At 49.7% G+C, this 20716-nt stretch overlaps 1 protein-coding gene across 3 annotated transcripts in view; it reads right to left on the minus strand.

The window, feature by feature from the left end:
• Nucleotides 1-20716, minus strand: part of FAM135B (family with sequence similarity 135 member B) — a 277653-nt gene that overhangs the window by 23810 nt on the left and 233127 nt on the right. For 2 of the 3 annotated variants that reach the window (XM_038555597.1, XM_038555599.1), the window contains 5 exons: nt 20150-20303; nt 17924-17973; nt 7536-7691; nt 6693-6766; nt 447-601 (listed from right to left, as the gene is read on the minus strand). In XM_038555597.1, the coding sequence (XP_038411525.1) occupies nt 447-601; nt 6693-6766; nt 7536-7691; nt 17924-17973; nt 20150-20303 (589 nt within the window). The remainder of the gene's footprint in view (nt 1-446; nt 602-6692; nt 6767-7535; nt 7692-17923; nt 17974-20149; nt 20304-20716) is intronic. The other variant, XM_038555598.1, reaches the window with a different exon arrangement.

Here is a 20716-nt window from a genome sequence, read left to right on the forward strand (position 1 = left end):
ACTTTCTCGAATACCGGGCCTGGTTCGTGGCATGAACCAAGCTCTCCATGGGAGTCTGAACTGAATGCCGCCAAAGTTCAACGAGACATGACTTCATATTTGTGTCGTGCCTCTGAGATAAGAAAGGATGTCTGTCCTCTGCTCAGGGTATTCTGGTGAGGGGAGACTATGGTTCCTGTTTTATAGATGAAAATACTGAGGCCCCTGGCAGGATTTTACCCCAGAAAGGGTCAGGAAGGGTATCTCTGTCATAGCTGTCCTTCTGTGACTCTGATCTGAAAATTGCACTGACACAAAGTCACCCCAAATAACTAAGCTTAGCCTGAGGTTTTGCTTCCCCTCCACAGCCTGACAAATTACTGCCTTGATTTGGTCCCACTGCTGGCAACTGACCGGGGACCCACAGAGGAGCCTTAGTGTTGAGTCTTTCCCGAGCAAGGACCAACCTGTTGCAGGGCAGTCCACGTATCTGTCCTCAAAGATAACGGGCAGGGTGTTCCAGTCGCCATCGATGTCGAGGCACTCCGCGGGCAGTGGGGGCATGGTGGTGAGGTACTCCGAATTCCGGATGTCCAGAGACAGCTGGCTGTGGGTTTGTATCCTGGGGACGCACGGATTGGGTTAGCGTCAGGGGAAGTTTAAAATGCAGTAAGAATCATTGCCCCAACCCCTGACTCCAAGAAAACGTTCAGCGGGCTCTGACACCGTCTGTCTGTCCATCCTCTTCCTTTCTCCCTGCCAACCACCCAGCCAGACCCTAGGGCCATGGTGGGAACTGGTCTGGGCACTGAGCCTAGAGGTCACGGATGGTATGATCAAGGCACGTATCACGTTCTGTTTCAGTGGGATGCACTAAATAACACTCTAGTGGAGCAGGAGCTGAGCTTCTAAATGGCTAGGAATCTTAAATTAGTCCTTTGGAGAAAAAACTTCAAGCTCTACATATCCTCTACTCTTGCTTTTCTCACCTCCTATAGGACGTTAGGGTCTGAATCCTATGCTGTGGCATAAGTATTAAAAACCATCTAAAATGCTTTCTTTTTTCTTGTTTTATTGCTTCCTGTGTAAACACCAGCAACCTTGATTGGGGTGTAAGTACCCCTAGTTTGGGAGCTATGTGTTTTGGTTCCTCCATGTAGGATAAAAAAACGTAGCCTGACTTCTGGAAGCCCCCATTGTCACTCCTCAGCCATGTAGGCAGGTCACCTGCTCCCACAGAACAGCTCATAGCTACAGAGCTCCACACAAGCCCAGGGAAAATTCTCTCATTCTGCACTCTCAGGAACAAATATAATGAATGTATATGCCCATAGGATATTTTATACACGTATTTTGAATATGCATTTGAACTACAAATATTTTATTTCTTTATTTCTCAATTGGATTTTAACCTATGATCAAAAAGGATAAGCAGTGTGAGGCACCTGGATGGCTCAGGTTAAGAGTCTGACTCCTGGTTCTGGCTCAGGTTGTGATCTCAGGCTCATGAGATCCTGTCCCAAGTCGGGCTCTGCGTTCAGCAGGAAGTCTGTGTGGGATTCTCCCCCACTCCACCCCTGCCCGCTTTCTCTCCCCACTCCCTGTCTCTAGAAAAAAAAAAAAAAAAAGAAAAGAAAAATAAAAAAAGAAAAGTGATAAGCAATGTATTCTCTTCCTCAAAGCCATGAAGGCTGCAGCAACCTTATAATATTGTGAACCTTTCCTGAATGCTTAAATAGATTTTTGTTGCAATAAGTCCTGCACTTCTTTGCTGTCATGTGAACCTAGACCTTTGGGTCCAGTGTTTAATTTCTTAAATAAGTCTACTGACTGGACACCCATGTATGGAGGCCCAGGTCTACAAGCTAGGGCATATACCTACAGGATGGAAACCTGATTCTGGACCTAAAGAGCTTATAGTCATGAATTAATGAGGTGATTAACCAAGTAACTATAACACAGCATGAGAGGTTCTACAGAGCTGGGTCCAGGCTACTTTATGCAGGGCATTACCTCTTGCCAGAATGTGGCTTCTTGAGCGTACAGGCTTCGTGAATGTGACCCAGTACCTACAACAGTGCTTAGCATATGTTTAAAAAAATGACTAAAAATTCTAGAGCACAATTCTATCATCTCACACCTAGGATGGCTATTCTTAAAACAAACACCAAAGCAAGTGTTGGTGAGGATGTGGAGAGGGTGCGGCCCTCATATACTGTTGATGAGGATGCAAGACGCCACAGCTGCCATGGAAAACAGTACAGAAGTTCCTGAGAAAAGTAAAAATAGAAGTACCCTAGGATCTGATGATCCAACTGCTGAGTATTTATCCATAAGAAATCAGGGTCTTTAAGAGATTTGTGCACCCCCACATGCGTAGCAGCACTATTCACAACAACTCAGCTACAGAGACAAGCTAAATGTCCATGAACAGAAAAAGGATAAAGAAAATGCAGCACAATGGGATAGGATTCAGGCTTCGAAAAGAAGGAGACCCTGTCATACATGATGACATGGATAAGCCTTGAGGACATTATGCTATGTGAAAGGAGTCGGCCTCACAAGGACAAATCCTGGTGATTCCACATTCAGGAGGTATCGAAAAATAATCAAATTCAGAGTAAAAAAAATAAATAAAGGAGTGGTTGCCAGGGGCTGGGTGGAGAAATGGGGAGAGGCTGGTCAATGGGCATAAAGTTTCAAGGGAGTAAGATAGGTTCTAGACACCCGCTATCTGGAGCACCCAGGACCCAGTCCATCACCTACTTATCTCCTGACTCCAGGAGCTTAGCCAACAACACACAGATCCTTCTATTTTGGAGGTTGAGGAATCCACGTTCAGTTCTTCAGGATAATGGTTAACCACTATAGACCAGATCCACAGCAAGGATGGTAGGAATGTGGGATCCGGACTCCAGTAGATTCGTGTGTTTATCACGTGCTTGCCATGAGGTCTAAGATAAGCTACTTAACCTGTCTGAGCCCAGGTTTTCCCAGTTTCTTCCTCGGTGAAGTGGAGATACAACCAGTTCCTAGCTCAAGGTATTAGTGTGGACATTAAATGAGCCAATGCAGGAAAAGCACTTGGCTGGGCTCTTCTTAGCAGAGTCATCTCAATAAACAAAGCACCAGGAAGGCAGGGCAAGTGCCTCTTGGGTTCAATGCTATTGACATAGCATCTTGTAAAATGAGTAATCTTTAAAACTTAGTGCTATACTTATTATTATAGAAAAACACAAGAAGCAAAGTGATAAATCAATTGTCATTGTTACAGAGGTTACATCACCAAGACAGGTTGTCCTGTACATCAACACTTCTGCATTCATTCATTCAAGAATCTCTCATTGAGCCCTTCCTTACTGCATGAAAAGCACAGGCTAGACACTCGTAAAGCAGAAGAGAGAGACAATAAAACACACCCTTGCTACCAGCCAGCTCTAAACCACTTTTAAACACTGCAACATTGCATTCTTAAATCCTGCAACCATGGCAAGAAACAATCTCCATTTCGCATGGCGACCAAGTACAAGTGCACACTCCCAGAAGCACACACTGAAGTGAAAGTTTCAGAAACGTGTCTGTCTCGTACTCTCTACTCCATCTTATTCTGTCAAAGCCCGTCCTATCCAATCCTTTTCATGTGGAAGTGCAGGTGGTGGAGGTCACAGTGTACTCAATGATTGTGTTTGAGAAACACAATCTACTCTGAGCTTGACCAAGACGGGTCTTGACAGATGAGTGTCACCGGGGCCATCTTGTCTGTCCACTTGTCCATCCTGATTTGGGAGGATGGCTCTGTCTCTGATGTACACCCTCCCTGTTTGGCTCCGATCCTCAGGGGGGCACAACCATGCCCACACACCCTTGCTAGCACGGCCTCACCCTGAGATGAAACTCTGTTCATAGCACTCTGTACCTTTACTTCAGGAACCTTCTCAGTCTGACATAATGTTCCCCTTTCAGTTCCATAACTCTTACTCCTAATGATCTAATTAAATTTTACTTCTTCCTGAATAATATTGCTGCTAGCCTTGTGTATACTTTCCCTTGCAGGTTAATATCTACGAGCGAGTAGTACTAAGTTCCTCTCGTGCTGTTCTGTGAGGCAGATGCTCTAGTCTCCTGGGTATTTGCAGGGCTCAGTTCATGCCTGCTTCAGACCTCTGGCTGAATGTCATCTTCTCGGGGACTCTTCTGTGATAGCTGGATGGAACAGCACCTCCTCATTCTGACCACACTCATATATTTCTCTTTGGCACTTATCGCATTTGGCATACCATATTTATTTATTTGTATACCTTCTGCTATGAAAATATAAGCCCCATGAGATGAGGGATTCATCTGTTTTGGTCACTGCTGACTAATACCCACAAGAGTGTCAGGCCCATAGTCAGCACTAAGCAAGTATCTTTGAAGGAAGGACTCTTCTTTTCATTTCCAGGCAGCAACCTAAGAGAGGTGCAGGAACTGATCTGGTGTCAGAAATATTGTTAGTTACGGAACCAAGATTTCAAACCATGTATAGGAGTTTGAGATCAGGTCTTTCCACCATATTACTTGCCAGCTTTTTAAAAAGGCCTGAATCATAACTGTCACGGTGCCAAGTCTGAATTCTCTATCCTGGTCCATCAGGTCCCACATAGACTGGTCCACCTCGCTGGTCCTGCCTATCTCCCCTCTCATTCCAGCTCCCTCCATCCTATAGCTTTGTTTGCCTTCCAGCTGCTCCTCCAACACCCTGTGTTCCCATACAAGAGCCTTGACACCAGCTTTTCCTCCTGACTGGCCTTCTTTCATATCAAGGTCTGGCTGCCTATAACTCCGGTCTCCATTCAAATGTCACATCCTCAGAAAGATTCCCTCCCAGCACTTGGGCTACAACGGTCCTTATCTCACACCCAGTGCTGTGTTGGAGCCAGTCCCACCAGCTTGCAAGAGCCAACTGTGCACATCCCTTCCCAGCCCCCGTGTTCAGAGAGAACATATTGGCGGCCTGAACACCACCGTGGTGGGAGCATTCACACAGTGAAAATCAGTGAGCACTACAGACCTAAGTTGTTTTTGTTTTTCGGAGAGCTAGTCCTTCAATGAGGATGCTGGCCATATCCCTTCTCATCATGTTCTGTGTCCTCACCTTGATTTGGTTTTCTTTACTTGTCACTACCTGAGATAACTGGATTTACATCTTGCCTGTGGCTGCCCTAGAATGAGAGACCCACAAGGACGGCATCAGTGACGTGTCCCTTGCAGGGTCGCAGGGCCTACTTGCACAATCCACAATTGTATAACGTATTAGTCATCACCTAACATTTTGTGATCAGTGTCTGTGGCTTAACCAATGTGTTCCGTGTATGGATGTTCTCCTTTGGTCCTTACAGCTATTGTCCTGCCCATTTTAGACAAACTAAGATTAAGGGAGGGGAAGAGAAAAATAACCCAACAATAGAACAGTACTTTCTCAAGAATCTGCTGTAGGCCAAAGGAGGAATAGGATCTTGATCCCAACTTGGCCAAGTACCATATCCTCTATACTTGGTATAAGTGGTCAACATCTCAACAAAACTCCTCTATAAGAGTAGTTGCCTATGTATCTGTCCCCTCCATGTGCACCCATCCATGCCCCTTGGGCACACAGCACAGTCCTGCAATCGAGGGCTTGCCCATCATGGAGACTCAAGAAGCAGGTTCCTGCCAGGATCCTGATTCACAGCATCTTGCCCAGTGGCCCTCATGGTTCTGTTCACATTTATCACGTTAACTCTTCTCATCTTAGCTGCTGGACAGAATGAATGAATATGAGAGTGACTGGAAGACTACCTGGTTCCAGACAAGCTGTCCTCTCCACAGATGTATTTTCTCTGCCCCATCCCCCTCCAGATTCCACAAGGCAAACTGTCAGTGCCGCCATACTTTTCCAACATGATGACGTGTGCAGAGAAGGAAGAGAAGGTCATAAAAAAGAGGGCGAGAAGGTTTTCAGGTCTGTCTTGCGAGACAGAGGAACCTGAAGTATTTCTCCTGCTGGATTTACCAGGCCATCTCGAACAATGACTCCATCCACATTTATTCTTTGAGGTGAATGTATGATTCAGAAACAAAAAGAGCCCCTTGAACTCGGTTAGCAAAGGCCAACCCATCTTGGAGGGACCCATCTGCTCCTGCCCACTGGGGAGATCTATAAGAGAATGACCTCATTTTCTGTCAACCCTCTGACTCTTTTTGTATGTTTTCCCTTTTTTTATTTTTAATTTTGGAGGAAGGCAGACTCAGAAATTCATCAGTCCTCCTAATTAGGTAGTTCCGTCTTTATTCTTATGCGAAATGCGTTTCGAGGCTACTGCAGAGTCTCCAGCGAATTCTGTGTTTTTTCTGACATAGCTTGTGGCCATGCCACCTGCTTCTAATTCGTTTTACAAAGAAGACTCAGCACAGATGTCTTCAGGGACCTAGGAAGTCTTGATTCTGTCTATAGAACCATAATAACATTCAACAAAAGAAAACTTTGGCTATTGACCTTCTCTGCCACCTGCCAGCTCCCGCCTCTGCAATTTGTCTGACTCTTTTGCCTGCAGAGAAAATGTAGCCTGAATGTGCAGAGGTGGGCAGACTTCTTTCCTTTGCAGTCAGAGACGAAGGGAAGAAGCGCCTTTGAACAAGAATGTCTTGGGTGGCCACTTTCACAGTGTGATGTGGGCATGCAATTGGTTACTTACAGATTTTCCTGGAAAGTCAGGACTGCAAGTTTTTGGTGCTCCATGTAAAAGAAGGCCTCAGAAAACCTTCGGACCTGAGGAATAAGATAATGCAGTTTAATGCACTGGGTGGGCATGATCTTTAATTTCCAAAGGGAAACTGGGACTCACAGAGGCAAGTGATAGGAACAAAGGAGAGATAAGTCCACCACCAAGAGGTTTCAAAACAAGCTCTTCCACAGGTTCCCTCTCTCATCTAGGGCACTTAGCCCAAAGCTGGGTTATAGACACAGTTTAATGCATATTTATGATAACCTGTTCTTGCATTGTTTTCTATACTTTGTTTATTTAGGTCTTATTTCTTCTACTAGAAGAATATACTTGAAGACCATGACCATTAAGTAAATGCAGGCGAACCAGAGTTTGCAAAGCCAGTCATGTAAGTGCAACTGATAAGTATTCTGTGGGCTCAGATATTCAGTCTTCTTGCTGTAAATGAGGAGACCAACATCTTCTATTATGCATTAGTACCATCCACATAGATAGCAAAGAAATACATCAAGAACAACATCTTACATTTCAAAGCACTTCTCTAAAACATTTGCAGGGCACGTGTAACACCCTCATGCTATCATCTGGTAGCCAAGGCAGGTGTTAAATCAATGGTAGAGGCAAAGGTTTCAGAGGCTGAAGAAGTTCATAAAGTCGAGAGCTCACGGTTCATAAAGTCGAGTGCCAGGACTGGCACTCATGTCTATGAAGTCAACCCCAATTCCTGTTCTGCCCAGTGAACTAACTGTTGGAAAGCTTCCTCAAGGGGCCACTGGCGTGTGATTAGAGAATTCATACCATTTGACACCTTACCCTCAAGGTGTGATGTTCCTGGGTGAGATAAGTGGTCACCTGGGAGTGTAGAGTCACCGTGTCTAGGAACTGGGTCCACAGAGCCATTAGGTGGGAGGTGAGCCAGGCGAGATCCTTACTTATCTGCTCAGCTATCTTCTCTGGATTGTTCAACATCTGCAGAGGCAAAATGGTGGCAGTAAAGGACCTCTTCTGCGTGAATCTACTGCAGGCTCCCTCCCGAAGCCTTTGCTGACTTCCCTGCTTTTAGTGAATCTCTCCTTTCTCTGGACTCTGTATCACATTCCATTCTGGGCTCAGTCTTCTACAGTCATTATGGTTTCTACGTCTTCAGGGCTATTTGGCAGGTAGGACACTAGGCATTTTGTGTGTGCTCCCCATTTCACGCTCACCATTACCTTTTAATAGAGTTCTTGTGCATCATTTCACATAAAAATAAAATGAGAATCAGAGGAATTCAGTAGCACAGCCAAGGCCACATGGAGCTGGGATTTAGTGGCATGGCTGACCACAGACCCACCACACCACACTGCCTTTTGATAGTAGGTGTTGAAAACACTTCCTGAGAAATGCTAATGCCTTTATCATCTCAGAGTACCTGACTAGTTAGGTGATTTGCACAGGGTGGGTGCTCTACAGCCCTACCACTGCCAATCCAAATAGCTTAAGGGGGATCCTGGGTTGCCTTAACTACACCTTGAAGACACCAGCCTAGAGAGGGCCTAGAGCCTTTGACGAGATCGGGCGCGTTCAGGGTGGTATGGCCGTAGACACCTAGAGCCTTTGAAGGGGAACCTTTGGGTGGCCTTAGTTTAGAACTGGGAGGTCATCCATTAGGGGGTGGGGCAGACTTTGATTCTGCAGAGGGGAGAGAGGAGATCAGGTCTCTGAGAGAGACAGGGAGGCAGGTGTTAAAACCTGACACTGAGTGCTCAATCTCGTCATGTATTCAGCAAGCACTTAATGTGCATCTTCCATGTCTCAGGCACATGTTTTGAATAAACAGGGACATGAAAATGAATAAGGCTAGGGTCTCTACTGGCAGGAGCCTCACTGAGTGGAGGAGGCAGAAAGGTGAATTAAAGCTTAGGAGTGGTGGGAATCACTCTGCCACAGAGATGCATCAGGACACACAACCATAGCCATTTCAAGCCCATTATTGCCCCGTGCCTCAGTTTCTTCATCTGTAAAATGCATATGCAGAGCAAGTGACCACTTATAGGATGTAATAACAATAGGAAAAGTAAATTCAAAGGCTTGCTTCCACCCGTGGAAGTTCCTTTTGATAGTCTTGGGCTAAAGGTTGATGCTCGAGGAAGGCAGCTGGGCTAGAGTGAGGCATCTACCTAAGAGGAGGGAAAAGAGGGAAGAAGCAACTTGGCAGTCAGTAAAGTTCTTAGAGTTCTTGGGAATTGTTATTTAATGATCAAGGACTGGCTGCCAGATACAGGGCATCAATCAAGTGGAGCATCTCTGAGCCACTTCTTCCAAGAGGAAAGGTCAGTCTTTGATGAAGACACCAGTTCCAAAGCTCCAGAGGGGGAGAATGGCTCTACTTTCTCCTGGTGGAAGGCTTCCTTCCTGTACTGGCTCTATTGGGAGACAGGGGGGCAAACTGGGACTGTCCACTCTTGGCTCAGCCCCATACTCTGTGGCCAAATATGTCAGGAGCAGAACACATAGGAGTGGGTTGGGGAGAGTGGGGGACATGGTCATCCTCTGGGGAACCTCCAGGCTGCAATATGAGGTTTTTGGATAGACCAGAAGTGGCTCCTCTCTACCAGTTACCCTTGCCAATGAGCACCAAACACTCGCACCAGCACTTGGCACCATTTTATCCCGATGCCATGGCCTGCCTCACCTCTGGCTACCTTCCCTTATGGCCACACCGCCTGCTCACCGTGACCTGAACACACCCAGCTCCTTCCAAGTACTAGGCTCCGACCACACTGCACATCCTCCTTGAAAGGTCTTCCCCTTTCATCTTCCAGACTCCCTTCTCCCTTGCTTCACCACCCAAGACATGTCTGTTCTCCCCCAGGGCACTGTTAAGGAGCCAACGCAGCCCCCCTGCTTCTGATGATTCTTTAGGAACGTCTACTCCACTTCAAGGGGACGTCAAACCTCCCTGTGCTTGAAGCGGACCTGACTTCACACACACACTCTCATGGCACCACTGGCCACACATTGTTTCCACGACCCTCCTCTACCTGCGTTCCGAGCATTAGACTTCTCTGTATTCCTGGTAACTACACGGTGGTGGACACTCATGGGGCTTCAGTAACTCTTTATTGGAAAAAGTCAGGTGACTCTGCATCGATGCGAGGCACCCTAGGCCTCAGTAACTGGACTTCCCTTGCTGGGCTGCTGACTCCGGCCCCCAGAGCTCTGCCATCTTCACTGCAGTGGCACCAGCCAACACAGCGTGAATGCTGAGCTCAGCCGCCAGAGCAAAAAGGAGAGAGAGCAAAGCTACTCACTGAATGTGTCTTTGGGAGAATGATCTTTTTTCCCCTTGGTTGATTACGGAAATGGCTTCAGATAAGGTTAAGGAAGCTTCTAATTAGGCCACAAGAGGACTCTTCGCCTCGCACAGATGCCCAGGGCCTGTGTAATTACAGATGATGGGCATGGAGGGGCATCTCACGCAGGATGAGGAGAGGCCCTTCAGGCGGACGAGGACACAACGGGGCCCAACGCTCTTTCAAGTGAAGCCACCTGAAGAATGCTCAGCCACTCACCTCTGCACTCCTGCCACGTGTCTCATCCGGGCTCTCACCATGCTCTCCTTTGTTCACTCGGCCCCGCTCACTTTGCTTATTGAGTGATTGTTCTATGTGAGGGGTGTGCTCAGCCCTGGGGAGCCATAGGTAAAAAAACCCAGGCCTGGGAGAGGCGCATGGCTCAGTGACAACCACGTATTGAGCTATAATACACCTACCATGTGCTGTGAAAGAGATATATACTGAGTGCTGTCGGAGGGTCATGGAGGCTTCCTGGAGGAGGTGATCCCTATGCTGGGTGCTCAAGGGAAAGAGAAGCCTCCATATGTTTCCTGAACTAACCACATTCCCTGGCACCCAGAGCCTTGCAGCTACAGAAGAAGTCCCCTCTGCAGCATGGCCAGGTCCTTCTGGGTCCGTGGACCCCCACATTCGAGGGGAGGGTCCTGAAGGGCACTCTGGGCTTCATTTCCAAAGCCCCACTCCTCAGCGGGGATGCTCAGGGGGCCCTGCAGTTTTGGGGGGAGGTTACATTGGGGAAGGGAAGCCAGGCTGAGCAGAGTCAGACTGTGCTCAGCCTCACGGCACCGCTGCATAGACACCTCCCGGGAGAGTGTTAGAAATGCAGTCTCCCGCCCCAGCCCAGATCAAATCAGAATCTCTATTTTCGCAAGATGGCCAGGTATTTCGTATGCATGTTCAAGTCTGAGAGATTCTAAAATTGGACAGAGATATGGATGTTACTCAAATGCGTCGCCTCTAGCAGAGCTCTTTCGCTCCCTGGCAACCCTAGACGGGATATGAGTGATCAGAACTGTGAGCTCCTTCCAGAGCTCAGCCCAGGGGGACCGCAGCTGGCCAGGGAAGAAGTCACCATGATCACAGGGGACAGGCACTCTCTACACCTTTAGTTTCCTCTGCTAGGGAGCTAGGCTAATAAAACCTGCATGCCCAAACCTACAGACCCAAGCAAGGATTCAATGAGAAGTCATGGAACATCCCTATCAATGGGATCGTTTTGAACCACATCACAAAGATGTTTTCAGGCTTAAGTGAAATAATTTTTTAAAAACCCTCTGGCAAGGCAATTTGAAAAAAAAAAATCCACACGATTAAGTAAAGAAAATAAGGAAAACCCAGGCCACCCCAACTGGTAGCTGTTTGTTTATGCACCATAACTTAATTTTTAGTATTTCCTGCTAGGAGGGCACAGCTCAGGGAAAGGCCATTCAGCAATTTAGGATCTCCCAGAAGTTTATGGGGGAAACCCAGAAAGAATTTTTTTTCTGTGACAGGAAACCTTGTTTTGCTGAATTTTTTAAAGAGAACTGGCAACTGCCTTCAGGTAGGTAGTCAGCACATGTTAAGCCTGTCCGTTGTGCCCAAGCAGGTGGCTGAGTTCCAGCGGAGTAGAGAGCATACCGCATCCCTTCCCTGATGAGACTGCACCGCAGGGACCTTACCCTGTGCCTGACTCACCCTTCCAGCCCAGCCCCCAGGACAGGCTTCCCGTGCTCCAGGCTCCTGGCTCTGGGGCTGCCGCCCGATGGGTCCTTACTCCGGGATTGTGTGGCTGTTCCCTCCCTGCCAGCGGGCACACCCTGACCCCTGCATGGCGAGCCTCCCAGACAGCCAGGCACCCCCACGTCTTACACCCCCTGGTCGAGCCCTGACCCTACTGGCAGCTTCTGAACAAGCCTCTTCCTCTTGAGTCCTGGGAAAGTGTCTCCATTGTATTCCCAACGAAGAGCGAAGTGGCCGCCAGCACACCGTGGGTGCTTAATAAGTGTTGACACGATGGATTCACTTGGAATAAAGATGCATACGAATTGCTCCATGACTACAGAACTCGATGTTTTCAAATTCTCTTAAATCACAGACACGTTTCCATGCCTACGCACCCCCCCCCCAAACCTCATCTATTCTCTTTGATGGACAGTTAGCGCCCTGGTGTGGCTGCCCAGTAGGTGGCGATGTCCTGCCTCTAAATGCTTGGTGGGCTTTGAGCGCCCTTTTGGGGGTGTGAGGGAGGGGGTCTGTTTCCTCCACTGAGAACATCAGGGCAGCTCTTTAGCAAACAACAGGATGGGCTGAAGCCCACCCCCGCTTCCCTCCCCATCACCCAGCTGTATCCCTGCATCTGTGGGCTAACTGGTTTGCTCCGTACAAAATTAAGCCTGCAACAGCGCAATCACTCAGAAGCAGGGGCAGTATCCCTGCAGCCCTGGGCCCGGCGCCAGAGGAGGAAGGTGACCCATTCCTCAGCTTTTTGTGAGATGCATCGGAGAGGCTCATTGTCAGCCCGAGCTCCCACCTGAACCCCACGGGGACGATGCATCGATACAGCAGAAGCTTTACGGAAGGCACCCTTCGGAGTCCGCTATGGCAGAATGAATGGGGACACACCTGTAGGTCCCCCTGTATTCTCAGGGCTGCTGGGGGGCAGCGCCCAATGCATCGCAGGTGGGAGCCAGCGTCCGGCACAGGGCAACTGGCGTTGGCTGTAAATGCGGTTTGCCACCCTTCCCTGCCTCAAGACATGCTCTCCTCCATCCACACAGCCCCCAGCGAGCTTGTCACCCTCCTGCATGGCTCCCTGTCACCCGGGGCTCAGCCCCCTCCCGCTGCCTCCCCTTCCCAGAGCCACTGCCTAGACAGTCCTCTCACCGGAGGCCACGAGGCCTTCCCTCACTCAGCCTCCCCTCTGGGGTCCACAGCATCTGCCCCCCACCCCCGGAGGCGGTTAGTGACACATTCTCCCGGGGTCCCACAACCACACGCATGTCTGTGTCCGCATCTGCCATCCCCACCAGCCCACAAGGACGACTGGGACAGGGGCAAGTTGCAGCGGTACCGTGTGCTCATGCGAGCTCATTTCACCCTCAGAACGGCCCACCCCACGTGGGCCACAAGCCACCCAGAGGGAACACGGCTGCCCAAAGTGGACAGTCAGCCCGCATGCCCAGCACACGCCGTACAGTCCACGCGGATGTGGGCTCCGACCACTGCTCCTCCTTGGTGCGTGATGGCACAGCATTGCCCAGGGGCCTGTGGAACCAAGAAACAGCATGCCACCTCCTGCCTCGGTCTGTAGATGAGCCAACAGCCTCGGGGGGATGACAGCTGCTCCAGGCTCCCTCGCTCCCTCACCTTTGGTGGCTTGTATGTTTTTGCGACTCATTAGTGCACCTGTTCATTCCAGGAACGAAGCCTCTGGCCAGGGCGGGTTCGAGAGTCAACCAGTCACTTCCATCGGCTGTGAGCCCCGGAGGGCATGGGGTCCTGTCCCTGCTGAGTCCCCCGGGGCCCAACACACGGCCTGGCGAGGCCTGGGCACTCAGAGTGTTTGCTGAAATGAGTCAGAGCTCCTGAGCCAACACTCTAGGGTAGTCCCCACGGAAACCTGACTCTTCGTGGTCACCGAGAGCAACGTGGCCTCTGAACCACATTCTTGGCCGAGCACGTGTGGCAGCGGGAGCTGTGGCCAGGGACGTGACAAGCCAGAGCGCAGTGAGAACTGATCCAAATGCAAGTTAGCATTTCCTGCATTCACCGCCCTGCCAGCTGCATGCGGATACTTCACAGACCGGGCCTGTGTTCCCTGCAGGGGACGCGTCTGCTTCCCCGGACGGCACCGCGGTGGGGAGAGAGGGCTCCGGCGTCGCGGCCACCAGCGCCTGATCCTGCGCTGCCAGTGCTGTGACTCTGGGCAAACAACCCCTCCTTTGTGAGCTGAGCCCCGATTCCCTGTCCCCTGAGAACAACAGGATCCCTCAGGCCAGGCCGTACACCTGCTGGGCTCATTAAATGAGGAAATGCAACGCCGGCAGCTGGCCAGTGTGCAAGCTTACTGACTCAGATTAAAAGAGGTTAATAAAAACCAAACGGTTTTACCCCCACTTTACAGATAAGAACATCAAGGCCAGGGCAGCCCCGGTGGCGCAGCGGTTTGGCGCCGCCTGCAGCCCAAGGTGTGATCCTGGAGACCTGGGATCGAGTCCCACAACGGGCTCCCTGCAGGGATCCTGCTTCTCCCTCTGCCTGTGTCTCTGCATCTCTGTGTGTGTGTGTGTGTGTGTGTGTGTGTGTGTGTCTCTCATGAATAAATAAATAAAATATTAAAAAAAAAAACAAACATCAAGGGCCAGAAAGTTTAAGCAGCTTGTCTAAAGTCGGAAGATCTCCCGGCTCTGATGTGACCGCATCTGCAACACATCACGACTCCTCATCACATCCACAGTCCCCCAACCTACCAACCACCACCACCACCGAGTAAGGTCTAAGGAAGAATCAGGGAGGAGCCCCTGCCCTGCCCCCGAGGAGTGTGGCACAGCGGGAAACTGAGGCAGCGGGTGGGCTGGGTGCTGTGCCATCTGGGAGTGTGTGCTCCATCTCCCTCCACCACTCACTGGGTGCCCCAGCCAAGTGCTTCCATAAAGGCCAAGTCTCAGTGGTTATGGGGAGGCCAGAGGAGAGTCTACACGACAAGCACTAAGCCTGCACCTGGCTCAGAGCGCACGCTGGCTAAATGCAGGTTGTCCTTGCTCCTGGTGGTGGGATGCTCTGGTGAAAGCACCGGGGGCTAGCCTGCCTTCCTGGGCTTCAGAAGAGAAGCTTCTGGGAACCTGAGAGCCAGCAGAGAACCCACAGGACACCCCATCTCGGACCGCTCATCCCATTGCCAGTGGCAGCAAAGATGGTGGGTGTGGTGAGTAACAGCTGCCAACAGCTGCATTTTTTTTAAACTGTGAACACGAAATTTTTGATAATGTACAGATTGCATCAGTGTCTCCTTGGGACCCTGAGCTGTATCCAGGCCTGGAGGGAGAGGCCAGCTCTGCGCAGCAGACCCGACCTGTGAGACGAAAGCTGGGTGTTCATAGGGTCCCCTCGTGAGCTCTCTCCTGGTCTCACCACAGCCACGACACACAGATGAGGAATCCGAGGGCCATGAAGACCCTAAATTGCACACCCGGGATCACATAGCTGATGTGCAGAAGGGCTGGAGTGTGCACTTGAACCTGCAAAGCCTGCGGGCTTTTCCAAGGTGATGCTGCCCTGGGTGCACTCCGGGGAGGAAGGGGGAGCTCCAGTCCCTGGAGTCTTGGGCCCTGAGGTCAGCTTAGCCATCCCTCTTAGCACTGCCTTCACCTGCTCCGGATTGAGGGAATGGATGCTCCACACATTAGCATCTCCGTCCTTGGCCGGTCTTTCCCCACCACACTCTCTAAATGGACCTCTTGTGTCCCTCACGCGTCCCCACCTTTATCAGGACAAGCACCTGCAAGGGGACTCCTTGATGATCCTACAGCTAAGTCTCACCGTTTCTTCAGGGCTCATATCACATGGCCCCTCCGCCCTAGACCCTCCCAACCCCAGCTCCCGGCACCACCTTTACACTCTGCCTTCCTGCCCAGCTGCTGCCTGTCCATGTAACACTGAGCTTTGCTGATATTATACCATGCTCTAGGGGCACCTGGGTGCCTCAGTCAGGTGAAGTATCTGCCTTGGGCTCAGGTCATGATCCCACAGTCCTGGGATCGAGTCCTGCATCAGGCTCCCTGCTCGGTGGAGAGTTTGCTTCTCCCTCTCCCTCTGCTCTGTCTCTCTCTCTCTCTCTCTCTCTCTCTCTCTCAAATAAATACAGTATCTAAAAAAATATAATGTGCTCTAAAGCAGGTGTTCTCAACCATGGCTGCGCAGCATACACATCTGGGGAGCCTCTTCTAAGTTTTCTTCTTGCAGTTTTACTGCGATACTATTAACGCATAGCATTGTGTACATGTAAGGTATACAAGATTTGATAAATGCATATATTGTGAAATGAACACAAGAACATTAGCAAACAAACCCATCACTTCACATACTTGAAATGATGTCCCTGGGATGAGAACTTTTAAGACCTACACTCAGTAACTTTCAAATACACAGCAAGTATTACCAACTCTGGGCCCCACACACTGCATGTTACATTCCGAGAACCGATCCACCTTAAAACTGGACGTTTGTACCTTTTGATCACCTTCACCCATTCCCTTGTCCTCTGACAACCACCAATCTGTCCTTTATTCCCACGAGTTAGGTTTTTGTTCGATTTACATTTCACATGTACGCGGGATCCCCCATTACTTGTCTTTGACCTCTTGCACTTAGCATGATGCCCTCGAGATTCGTCGTTCACACTGTTGCAAATGGCAGGATTTCCTTCTTCATATGGATGAGTAGAATTCCACTGCATAGATGCACCATATCTTCTTCATCCACTCACCCGTACGTGGACACTCAGGTTGTTTCCACGGCTTGGCTATTGTGAATCACGCTGCAGTGGACACGGGGATGCAGACATCTCTTCGAGTCCGTGATCTCATTTCCCTTGGATATATACTCAGCAGCGAAATGGCTGGATCGTAGGGTGGTTGTATTTTTATATGTTCGAGGAGCTTCCGTACTGTCTTCCACAGCAGCTGCTTCGGTTTCCATTCCCAACAGTGCACATGGGCTCCCTTCCCTCCCACCATATCCTCACCACCCTTGATGTCTGTCTTTTTGGTAGCAGCTACTCTAACAGGTGTGAGGGGATATCTCACTGTGGTTTCCATCAAGCTGGGGAGCTATGACTGTACAAATGCCTGAGCTCCACTCCCTGATACTGTCTCCACCCTGTTTAGATGGGACCCAGGCAAAGGTACATCTTTAAAGTCCCAAATGTGGGCACCGGGGAGAGGGGGGCTCAGTCAGTTAGGTGTCTGCCTTTGGCTCAGGTCATCATCCCAGGATCCTGGGGTTGAGCCCCATAGCTCACTGCTCAGTGGGGAGCCTGCTTCTCCTTTCCTTCTGTTTGCTTTCTCTCTCTCTCTCTCCTTTTTTTCTCTCTCTCTCTCTCTCAAAAAAAAATACATAAATCTTAAAAAAAAAATAAAGTTCCAAATGTGTTTTGACTGTGCAGCAAGGGATGAGAACGCTGGTGTGAGAGACGGCGATGTCACTTTGCAAAGAGACAGTTTTCTGAGTCCAGCTGCCGGCACTGATTAGCAGTGTCACCAAGCCTAAGGTGCTACCCTGGCTTCCATCTTAATCTTGCCTCTTGCTCTAGAAGGACGACGTGCAGTACCCACCAAGACCATCCACACAATGAGGTGGGGGAAAGTGTTCCAGAGGTTGCAAAGGACAATAGCAGGAATTTGCCAAGGTGTCTATTTAAGCACCTATTCCTAATGGCTACTCATGGATACTCAATGAATTTTTGACAGATGCGTGCTACTGTTTTCAGGACCAGCATCATCATGCTGCTAGACCCCTGCCATGGCTGAGGCCATCTGGGCACAGGTGCAAGGTCTCCATCGCCCTCCAGGAGAAGCACATAGCTGGTAGTCAATACATTTTGTTCAACGGACAAGTAAGAGACAAACGCAGTGTCGGCTCCAGGGATAGAGACTTGTTAACCTGTTCGTTTTTTCCCAAAACATCTAGCAGAGAGCTAGACACGCAGAGGGGTCAAGTGGACCCTTAACAACAGAGAGTGATGGGACAGAAGAGGATCTTTTCAGTTTCTGGTCTAGCGTGAGCTCATACGCCCTATGCTTTCATCTCTGATTTCTACATCGAGCCGGGACCTATGTTGGTCCTGAATCGCACAACTGCCCTTTGGGCCAGTTTTCTAATTACCTGTAGCTCTGAGCAAAGCTGAGAGAGCGTTTCCTCAACTCCAAGGGACTCTAGGAAGAAAAAAGAAAGACGGACAATTAAATGGACATGTGGAAATGCTACAGTCACTAACTGCAATAAAGCAACATAGGTTCAGGTTGGCATGAAAGTCACAGAAAGACACACAACTCCCGAGGACTCTCCTCCTTTTCTATTCTAATTTCCTAAAGGGGTCATATTTACCAAAAAAAAAAAAAAAAAAAAAAAGGTTAAACCTGATCTGGAGCCTTGTGACCCCACACTAGATAAAGATCAACATAATCTCATGGATGCTCTTCTGAGGAGGAGAAGGCCCCCAGGTCCACACACTAGTTTGCGTGGTTCAATGTGATCCCACAGCTTTTGAGGTTTTTGCAAATATGTGCATCCAAGCGTGCACACACCTGCACCTACCTGTGTGTGACACCTGTGGGGCATGGATTCAGATCTCCATCATATAGATAAATGCTGGGAAACAGAGAGTAGTGGAGCAAGCAGCACAGCTGAGCCCAGCTCCACCCACTGTGACACCCACGATCATCACACCCCAGAGAAAAGCCTGTGATCTCAGCTCTTCTTAGCAGGAATCTCTGGCCTCTGGCCATTTGTAATTCAATGTTGGCAGTTCCATCTTTGAATTCCCCCCTCAGTCCCATGATGCTGTGGTCAGTGGTTTGCACCAGGCCACGGCATGGGTTTTACTTAAAGCACTGCTGCTCAGGTGAGTGGGAGCAATTCCCTCACACCTCTGTATCCTCACTGATGGCCTGATGAGTGCAGTGCCTTTGCCCCCAGCACCTTCGTCGGCTTTGGGAGTCCCACCAGGCACAGCGGACTTTTGTCCCACTGATCATGGCTCTGTCCGTGGCGCCTGGCACACAGCAGATACCCAGTAAAAATATGATCGTGAATGAATGAGCAAATAAACCGAGTTCCTTTGGGTAAAAAGAAATTAAAGCAAGAAGTCAACTAGCACTGCACCATCTCCATCTTCCCTATGAGCTTCGGAAACTGGCTCTGATTCTGTGCGTGCCTTTTTTGTGTGCATAACATTTGAACCTGAAAAAAATTCAGCTTCACTATTACGTGATTCAAAGAGTAGCGTCTGGCTTGTCCGGGGTGTTAAGGCTGATAAGGCCAGATGCTAAGATGGCAGGACAACTCATCAACAGCACTGCACCTACTCCTTGACCCTACCTGCCAGGCACTGTGCGCAAGGGATCTGGGGGGATGGGGGGCTCTGTTCTCAAGACCCCGTGTCTAGTGGGGAAAAAAAACATGCAAATAAATCATTGTCACCTGGCGTGTTCAGTGCAGTAATGGGCAGTGTACGAGGCTCTAAGGCTGTCCCAGTAGGTGAGGTCCAGGGGTGCATGTGAGGAAGCTGAGCTACCCCAGCAGGATTATTCTTAACCTTGAACCAGGCTAAGCAACTGGCCTCGGTTCCGGAAGCAAAGGGGCCTCAGTAGAGGACTATGAGCAGAATCACACTGTGTCACCTGCTGCAAATGAGGGGGATGACAGAAGGGACCCTGCCCCAAGAGTCAATGCAGGAGTCCCCGTCTCTCGTCTTGTTTCTGCCACGCATTGCTGTGTGATCCCTGAGCAGTCACTGCACCTCTCTGAGCTTCGGCTTCCCATCTGTCAGCAAAGAAGGATTCAGGCCCAATGATCTCCATGATGTCTGAGGATGTGCATGCAGCTATTCATCCTCAGAAAACCACATATGAAGGCTGCTGAGAGGGCTCTATAATCATCCAGATTAAAAAACATATAACATATGTATAAAATATGTATTTGTATACATATTTGTATAAAATATGCATATATTTATAGCATATAGAGAATTTATGTATATTCTTTTGGGGGTTGTTTTATACTCTTGTCATTTGCAATCCTATAACTACTCCCCTTAGCAAGCGACTTGACATTGTGTACAGCGGTGCCAGCGGTGTGGCAAGTGTGCACTAAACTCCTGGTGGGTGAACAAATGCATGAGTGCACGTGCCTCGAGGTGCTCCTGCCCTTTCCTCCTGCAGGTGCACGTCCGAAACTCTCTCCTGCTGGAACGAGACACCGCACAGAAAACATACCTGGAAGGGCACTTGTCACCATGGTGCTTGCAAAACTGCAAGCTTTCTCAAGCCAGGCCCCAAACGGGGCAGCTGGGCTGCTGGCCTGAGGCTTTCCCTGAGCCCGACCCCTTACCCAGCTCCATGTGCGGCAGCTCGGGGATGTCCCTCATGATGACCAGGAAGTAGGCGCGGAGCCCCCGGTAGGCATGTAGGAGCAGGAAGCACAGGTCCCGGTGCCACCGGTGCGCGTGCTGCATGCAATTCTCCGACGGCACATAGAAGCTCCCCTGCGGGCGGGACAGACACAGAAGCTGAGGCCACCACACGCCAGCTCTGACAACAGCTGTGGAGGGCTTCACAACCCCAGGGGAAGAGAGTTTGAGGCCCTCCCCCCACCTGTGTGCATGGAGAAAACACCACCATCTGCCAAGCCTCTGTCTTGTGTGCTCATATTAAAGTAATGATAATAATAATAATAATAATAATAATAGCAGCAATATTAAGAGTGAGGATGAGGTTGATGGCACTGACCCGGAAGGTCTGGGGCCACCTAAAGGGACCCACTTCCAAGCCCTCGTTCCCTGGCTGCTGCACGGCTCACCATAGAAGACGGGGACAGACAGAGGGGGTCCCTTTCACAGGGCGACATGGTATTTGTGGCGACTCTGGCGGGAGTTGGGTGAGTGGTACATAATGCCCA

Source organism: Canis lupus, chromosome 13, assembly GCF_011100685.1.
Source record: "Canis lupus familiaris isolate Mischka breed German Shepherd chromosome 13, alternate assembly UU_Cfam_GSD_1.0, whole genome shotgun sequence".
NCBI classification, from domain to species: Eukaryota; Metazoa; Chordata; class Mammalia; order Carnivora; family Canidae; genus Canis; species Canis lupus.